Source organism: Anguilla anguilla, chromosome 6 (assembly GCF_013347855.1).
Source record: "Anguilla anguilla isolate fAngAng1 chromosome 6, fAngAng1.pri, whole genome shotgun sequence".
NCBI classification, from domain to species: domain Eukaryota; kingdom Metazoa; phylum Chordata; class Actinopteri; order Anguilliformes; family Anguillidae; genus Anguilla; species Anguilla anguilla.
In genome coordinates this window covers 21,841,478-21,859,810 of record NC_049206.1, presented here as the reverse complement: position 1 = coordinate 21,859,810, position 18,333 = coordinate 21,841,478, and the positions used below count along the sequence as shown (strand labels likewise).

Below are 18,333 nucleotides of genomic sequence, written 5' to 3'. Positions count from 1 at the left end.
CTGAGGCCACCTATGACATAATTGTAGAATCCACTGCTTCCACTTCAAAGTGGAGCATTTTGTCCACTGTCTCTTATGAAATCGCTGTTGAGGAAGGTGGGGTGCCCAGAAGTCTTTAGGGCTTGCCTCTCACGTACAACCTGAGACACACAGACAGATGTTTACAACATGTCCTTGGGACAACATAATTAGACGTCATTCTCATTTTTATTTATTTTTTTAACCAGAAAGGAGGTACCTAATCAATTCATAAACACAGACACACGCACGCACGCACACGCACACACACACACACACACACACACACACACACACACATTCACAGTAGTAGAAATTAGTCTACTCAATAAAACCCAAATAATAGGCAGACTAGGCAGTAGTAGAAAGTTCCTATTCGTGCTGTTGTTGGATCCAGTGTCTATATGTACTTTTTCCATGCAAAATTATTATTTAAATCTTGACAGGACTGAATTTTTTTTGTTTTTGTGTTTACTGTCATTGAAAGGACCATGGTCTGATTTGAAGGTTTATCATCTGTGTTTGGCATTCATTTATGTAAAATGAGCCATTATGTAGATGTCCACATTTTAATTATTTATGCTGCATAGTGTTAAACCACCAAGACATAAATTGTACATTTATACATAATAACTAGAAATACACATATACAATATTCTCAGAGAAAAATGTCGCAAACAGCTTCCGGATAAGACACTTCAATCATCTCGTATTCTATCCTTCAGTTGTGAGGCAGCAAAAGCTCCAAAGAATTTCACATTCCACTTTTTTGTTCTGTTTCGTATCACAGTTTTAATTGTGCCTGAGCCAGATCCATGATAATGAGACGCCAGAGGAGCGTAAGCTTTAATTAATGTTCAACAGGCAGACTGGTGTTCCAGCCTCTCCTGGATAGGGTTTGAAATGAACAGGAACCTGGTGAAAGATTCATGGGCGCGGAACAGAGAGGGTTCCTCATGGGCCCATGCCAGGGACACCTGCTCGCTGACAGAAAGTACGGATCAGCTCGGGATTTTCTTCACGACTGCGGGCAGCTTTCCCACTTCACCGTATCAAGCCGGCTTAAAATAAAAAACCCTTCTCTCCAGTGTCAGCCCCAAGATGTACTGGGCTCTTCTCTTCTTCTCTGTTGGTTTTTGAAGGTTGAGAACAAGGAAATGCAATGGTTGTCCTTTTTTTTTTTTTAACTTAAACCTGCCTGCTTCCTGATTAGGATTTATGAGGGGGAGGAATCTGCTTTGAGAGCACCTCTAACACAGGAGACAAAGACGGTCTCCCTTGTGCTCTTTGGAAAGATTACTTCATTTGATATCTAAATATTACAGAGAAAGATTTTTATTGTGGAAGACAGTTAATTGCTTTTTGTTATATTGCTATATTATTACCATTGCAGCAATCAATTTGATGAGATCACTTCACCTGTTTGTTCCAGTTTAAAATCATTGATTAATTCAATTTTAACTACAGAAAATCCAACAGGGATCTGGCTCAGGAGGACTAGAATTGACCTTCACTACCTTGATATTTGACTTGACTTTTAAAAGTCATTTTAATTTTCCTCAGGCTATTACTAATAAGAATCATTAAAATAGCCATTATTTATGACATGCTATAGGCTTCTTTTCCTGCAAACCACGATCATGGTCATCATGGTCTTCTTACTTAGGGTTTTCACCAAGCACAATAAACAATGGCAAAAAAATAGAAGTATGGCAATACTGCTTATAACACTGGCAATGGTGTGTACCTTAGGTAGATGCAAAGTAGCCCATTTGAAGATTTTTTAACGTCTGTTAACCTTTGCAATGACCAGCCAGCAAGCCAACCGGTCATGACTTCTCATGACTTCAAGATAACTTCTCAACAGGGAAGTTCTTGATGAACAAAATGGGATAGAGCAGAGCTGCTGAGTGGTTCAGTTGGTTATGGGTCTCATCATCACAAGTTTGAGCCTGGGCTGTATATCATTAGCTGACAGCCTTATCATTAGCATTAGCCGATTAGCTGTTCCTTTGGCAGGAAACACTATGCCTGGGGAATTGTGTTACATCTGTGCAGTTTCCTTCCTTCCTCACTGATATTAGCCTCTCCCAATCATGCAGCGGTTGCCCACAGACTGCTAGTTTACATGAATAGTTCAAATGTATTGAGCAGAGGCTCTCCCCAGGACAACTTACAACATCACATTCAAAATGGTGACAGATATGCTTCTCTGATTATCACTTGATCTCCTGCATCACTGTGTGCCTGTAGCTCAGACAATTGTCAAGGTCAAGTGCATAGTGCCCACAGACTTACTGCAGTACTCCTTGATGGGCACAGATGGCACAATGGTGACTCAAAATTAACATTTGAACAATTTTACTTGGTTTTCTCACACTGCAGAGAAAATTGCATAAGAAATTTCAAGAAGGTGTTGTTCACATATTAACAGCGCATGGATAATTTTTTAAACTGCATGAAATCTTAAACTATGACACAGACTTTTTATACATTGTATGGGGAGGTTTGGTGAGAACGCTTTGGTGAGAAGACTTTGACTCCAGCATAGGAACATTTCCTTGAGGTGCAAAGGAAAAACTTTGCAAGCAATGATATAGTTATATATATTTATAAATTTAAAAAATAAATAAAATATAAAAAAAATATTAATATTAAAAATTCTCCAGTTATCAACTGGATATAAACTTCCTCAACTCAAGAATCCAGTTAAAGTCCCAAATATTTTCCAGCTAGACGATCTGAATTTGACTTGAATTGCCATTCCATTGATAACACAAGCAAACAAACTCAACGTTACAGATTTATCATGAGTATCTTATCAATTTATGATACAAAATGCATCCATGCATTTTGACAAATTGCAGGTGACAACACATGCGGATTGCTTTAAATGTTTGTATTTTTTGTTGTTGTTATTTTTTGGCTATGGGGCCTAAAGGCTAAAAGCTTAAATACAATAAACAAATTGTTGATTAGAAAAGGAAGGGTTCATGTTTCCCACTGGCCTTTGCTCAAATTAAGATTCATACTGTTCTTTCTCGGCATGGATTTCCAAAGTAAAGCTCTGCCAAACCCTCATTACAAATATGAAGTTCTTCTTATTTAGAATGCTATGTTTGTGGAGCAATGAAAGCGAGACTGGTTTTTGGGCCCTGTGGCACTGTGGTGAAGGGTGTAAATAACAAAGCGGGGTCTATGGAGGATTTTGTTTGCCGCCGTACAGGGGAACAGAGGTAATTTACCATAAACACACCGTCTCTAAAAGCCTTCTTTCCGGCGCAGCTGAAGTTTTTGTCAGCACCACCAATCCAAAGTTACATTGCGTCACCCGCCGAACGTTGTCCCTTGACTCCTCACGATAAAGATCGGCAGCGTTTAGCAAATGTGCATTATTTTCAGGTAATAAAAGCTCTCCAGTACGTTTATTAGTCAAGCTCCTGAGAGTCCTGCATAAATCAGAGGGGCTTTTAAAAAGAAATCGAGTCATTGCTCAACCTTATTTTTCAAACTGTAAACATATTTTCACACCCCTTCCCAAATGGTTTTCATTAGCATTTCTTAAACAAACAACGCGCTGACATTTGATATGAGATCAATAACGGCAGCATCTCATCTCCACCCCTGGAATTCAAATGGCGTGTTTTCCCCACAACGGAACCCTCTCTCGCAGCCCCCTGTTCCCCGTGGCCCGCGTGCACAGTGAAAGATGTCATAGGAAAATCGCTACGCTCCTAGCGCTGGAATGCGGTCGGTTTTTAAAGACCCTTCCCTGCCGTACGCCTGCCGTTGCATCCAAAGAAAATATTTGAACTCGGAAAAAAAAAAAAAAAAAACTGTTCCCAATAATTATCGTTCCCCTTTTGTAAGATATATGATGTGTTCCTCATCCTCTTGTGGGTTTTTATATATACTCGGAGAATAATTAGATGACGTAAGGGGGGGGGGGGGGGGGGCGATGAATTCCTTCTTGCACAATATGGGAACTGTTTACAATAAAGACAAAGGAACCTAGATTTTGCTTTGTTGAAAATAATGGCAACAAGGTGGCGAGACTCATTTGCGTATTTAGACGCTAATATTGTTATTCAGCCACTATAATGGATTGTAACACATGTTTCTTTACAATGTAGCTAGTTTTTTTTTTTTTTGCAAAGGTCCAGGAAAATAAGTTTCATATCACTACCATTGTGCATTGTGCTGAGTACCAGATGTCCAGCATTAATATTAATGTTTACCCATGTGCACAGAACAAGTCAGAACAGAACAGAGTTTTTGAAGATTTTATGAGAAATTTGGATAATGTCACTCGATGCTATTGCCAGTTATTGCTGGAATCAAACCCACAACCACAGCTATTATTTTGTTCCCCGTGGAACAACTGTTTCAGCTAATTCAAATTTAAAGTGTATTTAAATTATAATACAAAATGAAAGTGTGTCGTTTGAATAGATTAAAAAATATAAACTGCCATGAAACTAAACGGGCTTGTAAGAGTTATATCATTTTTTGAAGATGGCTTTACAGAGATGAAAAAGATAATCACATTTTACAATCGCTCTGTATCTGAATATTTGGCTGAGCCAGGACAGATGCTCTTCAGTGTATTCTAATTAAGAACCATTTCATTTTGAGATGAATTGCTCAAAATTCCATGTGATGTGTCTCACACTCTTGCCCTATCACAAACAGTATCAGCTGGTATGACTTGAGCAACTGTCATATTGCCTCTATTATTCTTTTGTCAGACATGGGTCACCTGTTGTCTTTCTTACCAATGTTTTGGGCAGCAGTTGGATGCTATTCTCAAACAAGGCATCGTTCTTCTCCGGCCTGTGATTCTCTTCCAACCGACAGTTAATTTGTACACACTGCCACAAATGCACTTTCTAAAGATGTTTTACCATAAAGTTTCTGCTAAATTGACTAAAGTGTAAATTGCGAGAACGCTCTGTTCTGTCCCTTCATGTAAAAATATAGTGACTGTCCTTATGTCTAAATTTAAATTAGATATTGATCCAGATTCCAGTTTTTCCATCCTAAGTCATGGCCCCGGGTGATCATTCTAAGCTCATTTTATCCCCTTTTCTTCAAACTCAATGCCTTCTGCATGGTATAGAGAAAACATGAGGAAAGCCAGGATATAGCTGCAAAGTTTTTTATTTTTTATTTTTTTCCCTCCAAATGCCACATTGGTGCTTTCAGAGCATCTGTCTTCCAACCTGAGCTGTAATCAAAACCAGCAGGGCCTGTTTGTCAGTGTATTTGTGCAAGGGGTCATTTTCATTGCATTCTGACTGCTTCTAAGATTGAAGCCAGTCATGACAGAAGCTCTCCAATAAAAACTGTTTTCATGAGAAACTGATGGCACAAAATGAACCTCCTGGCACAACACATTCACCCTATATCACCACAGCCCCCCCTATAGCCCTGTATGTTAAATTTGCATATATGAATACACAGTGACTGGAAAATTTATTTTTCGTATATATATTCTCCATGTTTTTCATTTCAGATTTACCATCAACTGTAATGACATACTCAGTTTTTTGAAGGAAAGACTGGGTGACTTCTCAAGATATCATTATCATTTTTTTGTTGTACTAAAGTATTACTCCTGAAGTGCCTGTTGAGATATGAAAGATCCCTTGATTTCCATGGAAAAAACTGAGCGTAAAATGTAGTCTATCTACAGGAATCTGTTTTGCTAACATACAAAATGTCCACAGTAAAAAGGGCTTTGGCGCTACTTACCAAAAAAATCAGGAAAAGAAAGAAACGACAGGTTAAAACTACTGTGAAAAATGAAGTAATAGCAAGTAAAGCCTTGCGACCAGAGCAACGATCCAACCACTTCCAAGTGCGACACCAAAAGCTGGCCAAGATACAGTGCACCTTGTGAAGCTAATCCCCATATCTCTCCTACCACACCCACTAAGGCTAAAGTCCCAGGTAACGAAGCCAATCTTGCAAAACAATATTACTTTAACCACTAGGTTAACAGTGCCAACAAGTTATACGTTCAAATAAAATCAAATATTAACAAAAGCAAAGAGGATAAAATCTCCACAAAGTAAACCATAGTTAATATTGATGTTCACTGTAAGCCAGTAGATACCAATAGTATAAAACAGTCTAAAATGAACAGTGATGGACACTCATTTAAAAAGAGAAGGTACACAGCAGTGAGCACCTGCATGCTTCTGCCAAAGGTGCCAATACCTGCGTAGAGAAGTTAAAATATCTGTCTTAGTTTCGAAATTATGGTACATCGAATTCAACTTGCTCTGTTAATCAAAGCATTTGAATAATCAATCAATGCATTTGCCTTGGTTCTATCTTGCACAGGTCTGCCACTTGATGCATTTCATTGGCAATGCTAAAAGGGGTCAAGTTCAAATTCTTGCTGTGAAACGAAATCGCACTGGTGCTTTTATCATGTTAAAATGATTCGCTCCTGTTTTCAAAGTTGTGCATTGTAATGAGATGATACTCAGAGAAAGCCATTGTGTTTCATCTGTCCTTGGAGAGCAGTGCGTGTAATTTCTGGGTACTATTGTGTCTATGATGATACTACTGACTATAAAACATCTGCAACCTCTGCCTGCAGGGTTACTAGTTTTGAGTGGATGTTATGCATTTTCTATGTAATTCCAAATCTGGAGTCAACAGTAAACAGGCATATAGGCTAATGTTATTTCAGAAAGACTATTAAAAACACGGAATGCAAATTCCTCTCAAAGCCAATGGAATTATAATGAGTGGAAACGTAGCAAAATACCATCAAATCTGACATTGATAATGATAATATAATCAAATCAGTCTTCAGCTTTATACCACCAAGTCTTTCGTTTAATAATAGGCTTCTTGCCTTGAATGGCCAGACAACCAGGATGACACCTACTGTATGCCCAGTTTTTTATGTTGTGAAAACTCTAAAAAGAAAAAATAAACTACAGCTGGCTGACAGAGATAGCTGAAAGGCAACTGGTCTCTTTCATAATGTTTTCTTCCTTAAGTATGGATGCAGAAGAATACTTCATAAAGCACTATTTTGTCTCAATGAGGTCCACGGTAACATAGAATTGAGTATATGGCATTTGTGAATGTGTGCCAATAAATAAAAAATAAAGGGACAAATTAGTGCAAAGCTTGTTTTAGGAAACAGTCCAGAAGCTTCTTCAGAATTGTCATATTTGTACCAAAAAGAACAATGTGATCAAGTCACCCTTTCAAGTCATTTTCAATTTAATGCATTAAATTCCAGTATTTCAGCTACTGCAACTGTAATGACTGACAGCGATAGTTCACTGTTTACAAGATACATGTAAATATTAGAAGTGTCAGAAATGGTGGGTCCTGCTAGTGCTTTAATGGAGGATGCGTTAATCTTTTTTTTTTTTTTGCTTGCTTCTTCACATAACAATTTGAATTAGACTAACAATAACACATGCTATTTGTTCTGTCAGATTTATGAATGTTGGGCTCGAGTGAACAGCTTTTAAATGAATGTTCTGTACTGTATGTTGCAAGGTCTTTTGTGCTTTTGCTGTATGTGGTTCAAACATACGTTTGACTTATTTTTACTGACATTCTGCCTCGTACTTTCTGAAACATCTGGGACCAATTGCAACCATCCTAGCAGGGGTTTAAACCTCAAGTTTAGACCGCCATGCCTCCTGTACGCTATTAAAACTAGAACAGCTGTTCCTAAACCTGATGTCCAAGCCCCGACTAAGGCTGCTGCAACCGACTGTGGATTTATTGCGCTGTGACAACAACACTGATGCCAGAAGCATGGTGTTTGGACAGAACCGCTGACAACTTTGTACAGTGAAGTTCTCCTTAGGAAAAAAAAAAAAGAAGTGCAGGAAGGATTTAGAGCAGTTTCTTTTTATGTGAGTCGACAATCAAAGGTGTGTACGCCCTTTAGGGTTGACACACTTTATTACCTTCTCATTCAAAGCATGTTTAGTAGCTGAAAGTGTAGAACTGTCAAGTGATTCATGCTAGTATATGAGACATTCCCCTTTGTATGCTGCTACATGTCCATGTAATAGTTCAGAGTATTAATCACATTCTGGATTCAATCAACATGTGTCTCTGACTGCTTGCAGTAAAATGTGTTACTTTTTAAAAGCAACAACCATTTAAAAAAAAAATATATTTCTGTGGTGATAATTAAACTGTAAATTAACTTTAAAAAATAAAATTTTAAAAAAACATTAGACAGTAATCCAATTAGTAATTACGGGTCAAAGATGCAGTTAAGTATCTTTAAAAAAATAATAATAATTCTTGAGTTTAGTATTATAAGATTTTTCTGATCGTATTTTGCCTATTAAAAAAGAAAGAAAAAGAACTAAACCTTACCTTTGGATTGTTAAAATAGTCCTTAGAATAGGACAGGAAAATTCTTACTATCAAATTATTTATCAAAAGTTACACATGTTATAATTCTTTCAATTATTATAATAACTTTCGTTTATTTTAAATGTTGTGTTTTAATTGTTAATGTTGGTATTGTTGTTGTTAAAAACACCAGCGCTGCCACCAGCAATAAAAATATGCATGATTTTTAAAAAGCATAACAACAACAACAACAATATTAATATTAGTACTTTTATTATTATTATTATTATTATTATTATTATTATTGACAGCCTAGACTACGTATATATATGAAAAAAGAAAACAATAGATCTATTGTAGGGAATTCATTCATCTCTGCGATGTCTAACAAGTTGGATGCTGGTCTGTACAGGTATTTCTCAGTGCTGCCCCCTGCCAATGTGTAGATGTACATCAGTTTGCGCATTCCACACATTTAATGCTTCCGATGAAATTGATTCTTTGTTTCACTGAAGAATTTCTTTCTCTTTATGATTCTTTTTTTTAACTCCTCATTCTTTATCACTGTTGTTCTGATTTCCATAATATAATCATATTTAGAATATGTTATAGAAAATATAATATATATGTGCATTTATGTATTGATAGAAACCACTACATGTATTTTTCTGGCTTTAAAACACTATTATTTTAGTGGCCCGAAATGCGATTTAGAATATTTTATTCAGCAGATTTTATTCTCTTGAATTCATGTTAGTTTATTTTCCCTGAAAATGTTAAGCTTAAATTGCCTAGCCAACAACGGTCCAACCAATTTTGTGTGAGATAATATTCTTATCTCACATCAGTTATTTTTCCATTCCCGCTGGTTACATAGTCCTACATTAAGAACATATTTATTTTCAAGAGAATACAATGAAATCTGTTGTGTAGCCTGTAGCACCAATTTGTCTCATTAAATTTCAGTGCAGACCAGGTATTCTAAGCAAAGCATTAAACTTGTTTCGGTATCGTCTCAGTCGCTTTTCGTGCGAGCGTGTGTGTGTGAGTCTGTTTGTGTGTGATGAAAAAAGTGGGTGTCGCTGTGCATGCTGGGCTCAGAGCTTCGTGAATGTGATGTGAGGAAGAGTTTTCGAATTGCACACCGTATGTTCATTATCGAACTGGTCTAAGGGGTGCTGTGGAGCGGTCTGTGCGAAATGTGTGGTTGTCGCTGAACTGCAGCTCTGGATTGACTAGGTCTAGCCAATTTGAGATCACAATGAAAGGTGATTGCTAGATCGCTTGTTACGTTATATCTAAACCTTTACTTTAAATCTCCGGTCCCTTGAAAGCGTTTCGTTTGCATGGAGGCGGCGCAGAGCTTAGCGTTTTGGCACCCCTTAACTCTGTTAACTGGGCAATGGTAACATATGAACCACACTGGAAGGAACATGGTTGAGAGGACCAGCAAATTTTTGTTGATCGTTGTCGGATCCGTCTGTTTCATGCTGATTTTGTACCAGTACGTGGCTCCTGGGGTGATGAACTTCGGGTCTCCGCACGGGTACCTAGCAGAGGACGATACGGATATCTTCCCAACGCCGGATCCGCACTATGTGAAAAAGTACTATTTTCCTATTAGGGACCTGGAGCGCTCGGTGGATTTCGAAATTAAGGGAGAAGACGTGATAGTTTTTCTTCATATCCAGAAAACCGGGGGCACCACTTTCGGAAGGCATTTGGTTCAAAATGTGAGACTGGAGGTCCCTTGCGACTGCAGACCCGGACAGAAAAAGTGTACCTGTTACCGTCCGAACAGGAAAGAGACCTGGCTTTTTTCAAGGTTCTCAACCGGCTGGAGTTGTGGTTTGCACGCGGACTGGACCGAGCTCACAAACTGCGTGCCGGGGGTCCTCAACAAGAAAGAGAACAAATTGAAAAATATGAGGTATGGGCTCCTTTGATTTTGCATTCTGCCGCTTGTCTGTTGTTCTTTTAAAAATGTTATTAGTGCTGTTTCGTAACCCTATGCTGACGTGTTGATTTAATTTGTCAAAAGTACCGAATGCGTCACTTTGGTGGGATTTAATGTAGTAGCGTACAATAGTCACTGCAGATCAGGGCTGCAGAGCGGTGAATTGCGGCCGCTGGAATTGAAGGGTGGGTTCAGCATCGGTCTGTACTTAGTTCTGTTTCATAGACGTGTCCTGACGTTTCGTTATTTGATTGTTTAGTAAACACTTAGGTGATTTTGTTTTGTCACCAACTGTGTTAAGGGACGCAGTTGCTCCAGATACGAAAGGTCGGCTTAACCTTAAAAGCATATTGGTTTGACGGGCTGGATGATGACCAGTATCGCAAGTCTCCCTGCTTAATTTAATACCATGCTCCTGCACATGCTATAAGACAGTCAGTAATGTGCACAACAAATGTTGTTTTCTAACTTCCCAACATGCAGCATTCACGAAATAAACCCATTTAAACTTAGTGTGTTGCAAGATGTAGCCCATGGTCTAGCTGTTTATAATGAAGTCACTTTGCATAAGCCTACTACACTACTGTTGCCTGACAGATTCTCAGATTGGCTATTGCTCCGTTTTATTACTACACTTCTGTTGCCAGAGGGTGGGAAATTGCAGCATTTTCAGTCAGTTCGGGCAGAACCCGAGGTCATTCTAGTGGTTACCTTGACCTGAAAATACAGTATATGGAGGTCTGAACTAGCAAATGTGTATCTATTGCTGCAACTGTTAAAGAAACTTTTCTTGGGGGTTCGACTTTGTTAGTGACATTTTTGTTGAGTGGTTTGGAATTGCTATGCGTCTTGACCGCGTTGAAATGTCATCGCATGAGACTTAATGAATGACAAGTTTTTTACAGTAGGCTAGGCTTATGATTCAAACTTGTAGTCCTCACAAATTTGGCACCTGCAGTTCTTATTCACTTCGTAGCATTCTTCAGTCGATGGAGCGACTGCTAAATGGCATGCCTACCTCTTCGTCTATTATAACATCACTACGTTTCTGGTCCTACATTTCCGTTGTAGACAAGGGGTTTCCCGGCCAACGGAGCCCCACGACACGCTGGGAATTGTATATCATCCGTATTATTACAACAACTATTTCTGGTAAAGGAGCTTTGCAGTGCAACCACTCCGCAAAGAAGTAGCCTACCGATTCTCCTCCGATTCTCCACCGACGTTGCTTACTTTTTTGTCTTTTAACAAGACCTGTAGCCTATTTCTTGTGATTCATTTTGTAATTCATTAATTTGTAATTCAAAATGCAGTTGGCGCTTTAGTTACTCAATATGAAGTTAATCCTTTTTTACGACCCATACCCTTTTGTTGAACGCTAACAAAACCTCCCACAGATACCAGAGTGATTTATGACCCATTAAAATGTATCAATAATCTTGTTGGGAACACATGCTATGCTTAAACGTGGTTAGATTGCATTCATATCCACTCCATGCAAATATTCATTCTTAGAGAAATCTGACCTTTGGTTTAATTTATTGTGTTAACCACCTATTGAATTCTTACAGTATTTTTGCAAGTGACTGAGATTTGTCCAATGTTCAGTACAGTTTGCAGTGCAGTGCCTACTTAATATAGGCTATAGGAACTAATGTCTTAAACAAGGTGGCATACACTATGGATCTAAGTCAGACATGTTTTTAGTACAGTATAAACATGTAGGGTAAGTAATTACAGTTATTGTATTACTAAGGAAGCATAAACCAAGCCTTTTCTGTAAATAAGCTTATTTGATTTGAAGTTAATGTATATAGAAATACGCATATTGAAAAGCACATTCTTCAAAGGGAAATTATTTTCTTCCTTTAAGCTGAATATCACCTGTGAATCCTACACAGATACCAGAACTTCATGGACCCCAGGTTTCTGGACCATGATCTGAGAACCTCTAAATTTCCACTGTTGAGAAACCAGAGGGTTTTCTAATCCTTGGAGCCATGTGATGTGATCTTTCTGGAATGTGCCATAAGAATATTTGTCATTGGCTGCAAATGTGCCCCACTTAACAATGATAATTTAACAGGAGATTTATAGAAAATAAATGGGTTGATACGATATACAGGAGTGTACCAACAGATGTTGGTTGCTGCACTTCCTGCCAAGATAAAAAAATAAAAATAAAATACAACTCAAAGTAGTGAGTAATGAGAAAAAATGCATGAAATGTGCCATTTACTACAAGCACAATAAACAACCATGTGTTGTGCAGATTTGCTGGTTGGCAATATAGATTTAATTGCCTCTGTTGTCTTGGAGATAGGGGGAAAAGAAAACAGATTTTTGTGACTGTCATAGAGATGCCTGTTTGCCACAGGCCTTGAAGTGTCAAGTTAACCAAGTTCTACAACGTGAAGATCATTACACTTTATAAAGCATGAAGTATTATTTTTAAAATGGTGGCATGAAACTGATGACAGCCTTTTTTGAAAATTATGACAGTGTGCTTGCTTTTCCTTCCTGGGAATGTGTTTTTCTGCAGGCTTGCATTTTAGTCCAGGCTTTTTGCTCTTTGAACTTGAAAATAAAGGTACTGTACAGTATGTTTAGACAGTAGTTGCAGTTCCGCTCAGCAGGGCACTAATTGGTTCAGCAGTCGTGATTGAGGGCCTGGATAATGTTTATCCATAATCAGCATTACTTTGACTTTGATTTTGCATCAGAAGGATTATGAAGGACAGATTTGCAGCCGCTTGTATTCGGTCACAATTCAATCCAAACTAATTATCGGGCTGGAAGAAAGTTTCTCTGATGTCAACGATGGTAATAGTTTCTCTGGCCTTGATTATTTCTGCTTTGCCTTTTGCGTGTCCATTTTTGCGAAGGTGCTGGAAGTTGAAGCTGAACTTTGAGTCTTTTCTTCATGCCCCAGAAAGGCTGAGGTTGTATTCAGCAGCTTATCACAAGCTGTCTTCAATGTCCAGGGCCTTCTCTGTATTTTGCATCTCTTTACTTTTTTTTTTGAATTCCATAGAATGTAAAGAATTTCTCCCCTATGCAACATGGTCCAGTAACTGACCAGCTGAAGGCTCTGACTTTTCAGCTGAAGATGTTGACCAAGGTCCATGACAGTCCATGACAGGTCCTACATTGTTCATTCATGTCACAGAGAATGCTTTAAGCAGCCTCCCAGCTTTGCTTCATTTGTTCTGCTGATGCAATCCGCATACCAGGCTACAAAGCTGACCCTTCCTCTGAAGTGGCATGATTTAAACAAGCTGTTGCATGAAGTGAAATGTGTAGTTGACGGCTGTTGTTGCAGCATAAATTTATCATCTTGTAGAGCTGCAATCTTCAAGATGTGAGGGGAAGGTCACCTATGGTAATTTGGTACTAGCATATCATTTCAGTTGTGCACTTTCAGAGAAAATTGAAACACCCACACATTTCCTCTCACTGATCTGTCAAATGAAAAGTGCATGGTTTTTCTGCTAATTTGTCATAGTCCAATCAGTTTAGCACGAGTAGGCTACATTCTCCTGATCGTTTACCCACTGTTTTGGTCCCTGTATTTATGCGCTCTTTCAATCTGAATGGCGTCTGCCCCACAGTGTGCAACATGACTTTAAAAAGCTGTTTGGGACACACTCTAAAAAGGAGGAAATTATTGTAATTATTTAACAAATAAAGCCCAATACGGGAGCAGAAAAACATCCCTAACTTCTTGGTGAATTACCCCATAATTATTGTTTTCTGTCCCTCAAATTATTGAAGGTTTATAATTACGTGTTTCCATCTAAGACTGCACGATATATCGACTTGCGGTTTTTTGAACCGTAATAAGAATAATTGCCGACATGGGGCATGCAAGCGATCTTTCGTTTTTTTTAATTTTCATTAGTCATAGCTGATGTGTAGTAAATAACCAGACCTCAGAAGCCATGTGAAAGCTTCCAGGAGAAGCATCACTGAAATATTTTGGGTGTTGATAAGATGCCTAGGGGTGGGCGGTATAGATGATATACCAGTTGAAATATGTGCCATGATATGAATTTGACTGTATTGTCTATAAAGGGCAGAGAATTGATTTTGATGGTTAGCTACATTAGAGTTCCTGTGAAAAACCTTTGGTCAGAAAACAGGGCTCAACTATAAAGAGGACCTGCTGCCCCAGGGCTATATGGGATTGCTCAGGCCAGATGATTGATTTGTCACTTGGCCAATGGGGCTAGTACCCTAAGTAAGTCTTATCTCTGTCTGAGAAAATATTTGTTTTTACCATCCTGGTAGTATTGAGAGATTCACAGAAAGCAGTTAATCTAAATGAAAATTTGAAAACGAGATGTCACGCTGCTTGCTCAGCATGAGTAAATTAAAACGGAAATCACTCCTTGGGTTTTTAAAAAATATTATCAGCCTCTTTGGCTAGAATTATTTTTGAACGGAATCCCAAAACATTATTTGTATCTTATTTCATCCCACTGTTTCATCTTGGTTCTGTTACAAGTATCACAATAAAATTATGAACGGCATACATTTATTGTTTTTATTGTGAGTTGACATATGGCAAAACATTTGACATCTACGATTAGATGAAACCGCTCAGAAAGATGGAGCTCATCCACAATTTGGTGACAGCAATTGTCAGATTCATAGTTAATAAATGACTATGTTTAAACTAGTAGTCTGTATAATCTCCTTTAAGAAGTGGTTATAGGCCTACTTATTTTAACAGCTGGGACAGTGGAAATGTACCTGGGGCAAGTAGAACACTGAAGAAACAAATCATGAATGTCGAGCCCTGATAAATATATTGTTCACAACGATTGCATCCTTGCGGCTGTTAATTCATAATAACCTTAATTAATGATAACCTTGTAGTTAACTCCAGGGAACAGTTAGCCCTGAGCCTTTGTTCCTTTTAAACCATGTTCTGTTGAAATTAGGAGAAAAATACATACTATGATGTATATCTTTACTGTCCGATATTCAAAATATATCATGATATAACATTTTGGCCATATCACCAGCCAGTCAACAGCTAGGCCTATGTCATACAGCTTATGTGTGATCATGTCATTTGTTTTTATCAGCACCCAATAGATATCAGTGATGCTATTTTCCCGAAAGCATTTCATATGGCTGTCATCTAGCTGCTGTGTCCTCAGATTATGTACTGTCTACTAAGCGTACTATGTAGGCTGCTGTTTAGTATGCAATGGGCTTTGTGTGAAAAATATCCTCCATACTATTTTACAACTGTACTTTGGAAGTGTCATATGTTATTGTTATTACGCTTTAAAAAAATACAGTTCAGTTTATTGTGCAGCCCTAGTTCCATCTGGTATTTTTGTTAATATTAGTCATTGTCATTGTTGTGTTTTTTATGATACAACAGATGAAACCCCCAAAATTACAGGTTTGAACTAACATGAATGTAGGTTGACATAGAACATTTCAATGAAATGGGGAACGTTATGAAGCTTTATGTCACAGATCTATGAAGTCTATAGTCTACAGAACCATATAATAAGCTTTTGAAATGTATGCATGAAAGGTGTTCTTTTAATCGCCTGTGACACCAGTGCATCTGTGACATGGATAAAGTGGGTCTTTTCGTTCTGCTGGGGCCTACGCTACACACCGGCCCCGGCCCATTAACCCCAACTTGCAGGGTGGCGTCATCTACCTTCAGCAATGGCTGGAATCTCCCTCATTATGCAGATTGCCGGATAATCACTCATTGCGATTACGGTGAATTTCTGTGAAAAGCGCAATCATCATCACCATCATCATCATCATTATCCCTCCCGCCCCTTCCCGCACTGAGCATCGAGAGGTTAATGGCGTGCGACAAATACGCACTTTAGTGCGCACCACCAAAATGCATTCTTCCTTCTCTGTGAGGAAAATTTAGTATTTAATTGGGGGACAGAAAAGCCAAAAAAAGTTCTATGTTGTGACAGGCTAATAGGCGGATTCAAACACTGCTGCTGAAGACTACAGAAAGGGTCAGTTTCTCATCATGGAACCTGGATTTTTTGCAAGAGGACATCAATTCATGCATAGACTCATTAGTAACAAAATAACAAGGACAACAAAAAACAATCCTTCAAGAATCAGCCTTGATCTCCAATCTGCTATTGCTGCTTGTCCTCCATTTTCTGTTCATGATTTCAAAGAGGAAGTCTCCGCTGAGCTGTCAAAACAGGATCTTGATGTCAGCTCTGTGTTTGTCCTTGATTCAAAATTCATTTTAGTCTGTCCATTTGATGTGGGCTAGAGGAATGTCAGTCAAAGAAAAATCTCACCTGTCCCCGTGTAAATGTAAAGGCATCACTCTCAACAAGGAAATGCATTCCTTTGAAATCTTTGAAATATTTGCCGGCCCAGTATATAGCTTTAGCTGCTTTGTAACCTGGTATTTTTTTTTACATTTGTACAAATTCTGTTTCACAGTATAGTCCAGAGGTCACAGTGGGCTTGTAACCAGAAAGTTGGTGGCTCCTTTCCTAGGTAGGTCACAACCGAGAGCAAGGTGACTACTTAAATTGCTCAGTGAATATCTATCACTATTAAAGGATAACTTGGTGTATGTTGGTAGATAAAGGCGTCTTCCAAGCAGGCATTAGTGATATTTTTTAATAAGAAAGCCTTAACAGATGTGCCGTAGACCATGTTGCATTTTCTGAATTTGTGGCTGTTTCATCCAAAATCATCACCTTTGTCGAGCTGCTTATTTTCGGTTAATGGTCATGCAGCAAAGTTCCCCTCTAAGAACAGGAACAGTGACCTATACAGTGAGCGTACAGGGGCATACACTGCAGTGGTTCAGAAACAAATTGTGTATGATTCACAAAGCACCCACAACGGATGAAAACCACATGCAACCGCACTGCCAGGTAAACAGCGAGACAGCGCGCTGTTTGGATCATGCATATTTAAATTGTGTTATCTCCATTTTGGCTCCAAAACAACTAATTGTTATGCAAGTGGGGCTCAGTACAGGGCATATCCAATTCACAAAGATGATTGCAAATTACCATTCTCAATAAGGATGGGCTTTTTTTTTTTAAGTACCTGAAGCCCAGCGGTAATACTAGAAATATTTGATGACACAGATGGCATTGAACCAGCACCCTGAAATTTGTCTTCTTGTGTAACTTGGCTATTTCATTGTAGATATTGGGACACAAATTTAACTATTTCAATATCTAGGCTATGTCTCTTTGATCAACATCATTAAATTAAAGTACAGAAGAGGTCCATTTTCTGATATTTAACCACTCCTCATCTGGATGGTTCCTTTTTTTTAGTCATTATCATTCCTGAACTATTATTTGTGTACCAAATGTAAATTCATCCCTAAATTCATGGCCCCCTGATAGTGAAATGAGATCCCACTACAGTTTGGACAGCAGAAACATTTCCAGTGCAGGTGGAAGACTGACCTCTTCAGATTGCACCATGACTTCCCTGACACCCTTTCACTATCTTATTTCTTTATTTGAACTTCCTCTTATCATAATGTCATAGGTGTAACTGTGTAAACATAGGTTATCTGTCTGGTCTACTTCTGTTTTTTGTAATACAAATTATGTTTGTTAGGTTAACATTACACTTAATGATTATAAATGGGCCTCTGTGTGTTCTTGATGATATTATATTTTGATATTTCTGAGAGAACCACTGATGTTCTCTGCTACTGTATGTCACTCTGGATAAGTGTGTCTGCTAAGTTATTGCCTTGAATTATTGAATCACTGCTTGCTCTACTTCAAAATTAGGTGTGAACAAACCCAGCCTTTTGCTTTATGAATTTTGGGAGAACATCACACAAATGGACTCATTTTTGAGTGAAAAAATAAATGAATAAATGTGGTACGATCAGGCAACTGAGATGGAGTACAGCCTCAAATGTAACCTAATACGGCACAGAAGATGAAACCTGGGACGACCCTCCCTCAAAGAAATCTTATGAAGGCAGATCTGATGGACAGAACGTC

The 18,333-nt window shown here is 38.4% G+C and overlaps 1 protein-coding gene across 1 annotated transcript in view; it reads left to right on the top strand.

Annotated features, from left to right (window-relative positions):
* Positions 1-9,399: 9,399 nt before the first annotated feature.
* The window catches only part of hs6st1a (heparan sulfate 6-O-sulfotransferase 1a), a 114,745-nt gene continuing 105,811 nt past the window's right edge, over positions 9,400-18,333 (top strand). The window contains exon 1 of the mRNA XM_035422641.1: positions 9,400-10,300. Within this exon, the coding sequence (XP_035278532.1) occupies positions 9,783-10,300 (518 nt within the window). The 5' untranslated portion in view covers positions 9,400-9,782. The remainder of the gene's footprint in view (positions 10,301-18,333) is intronic.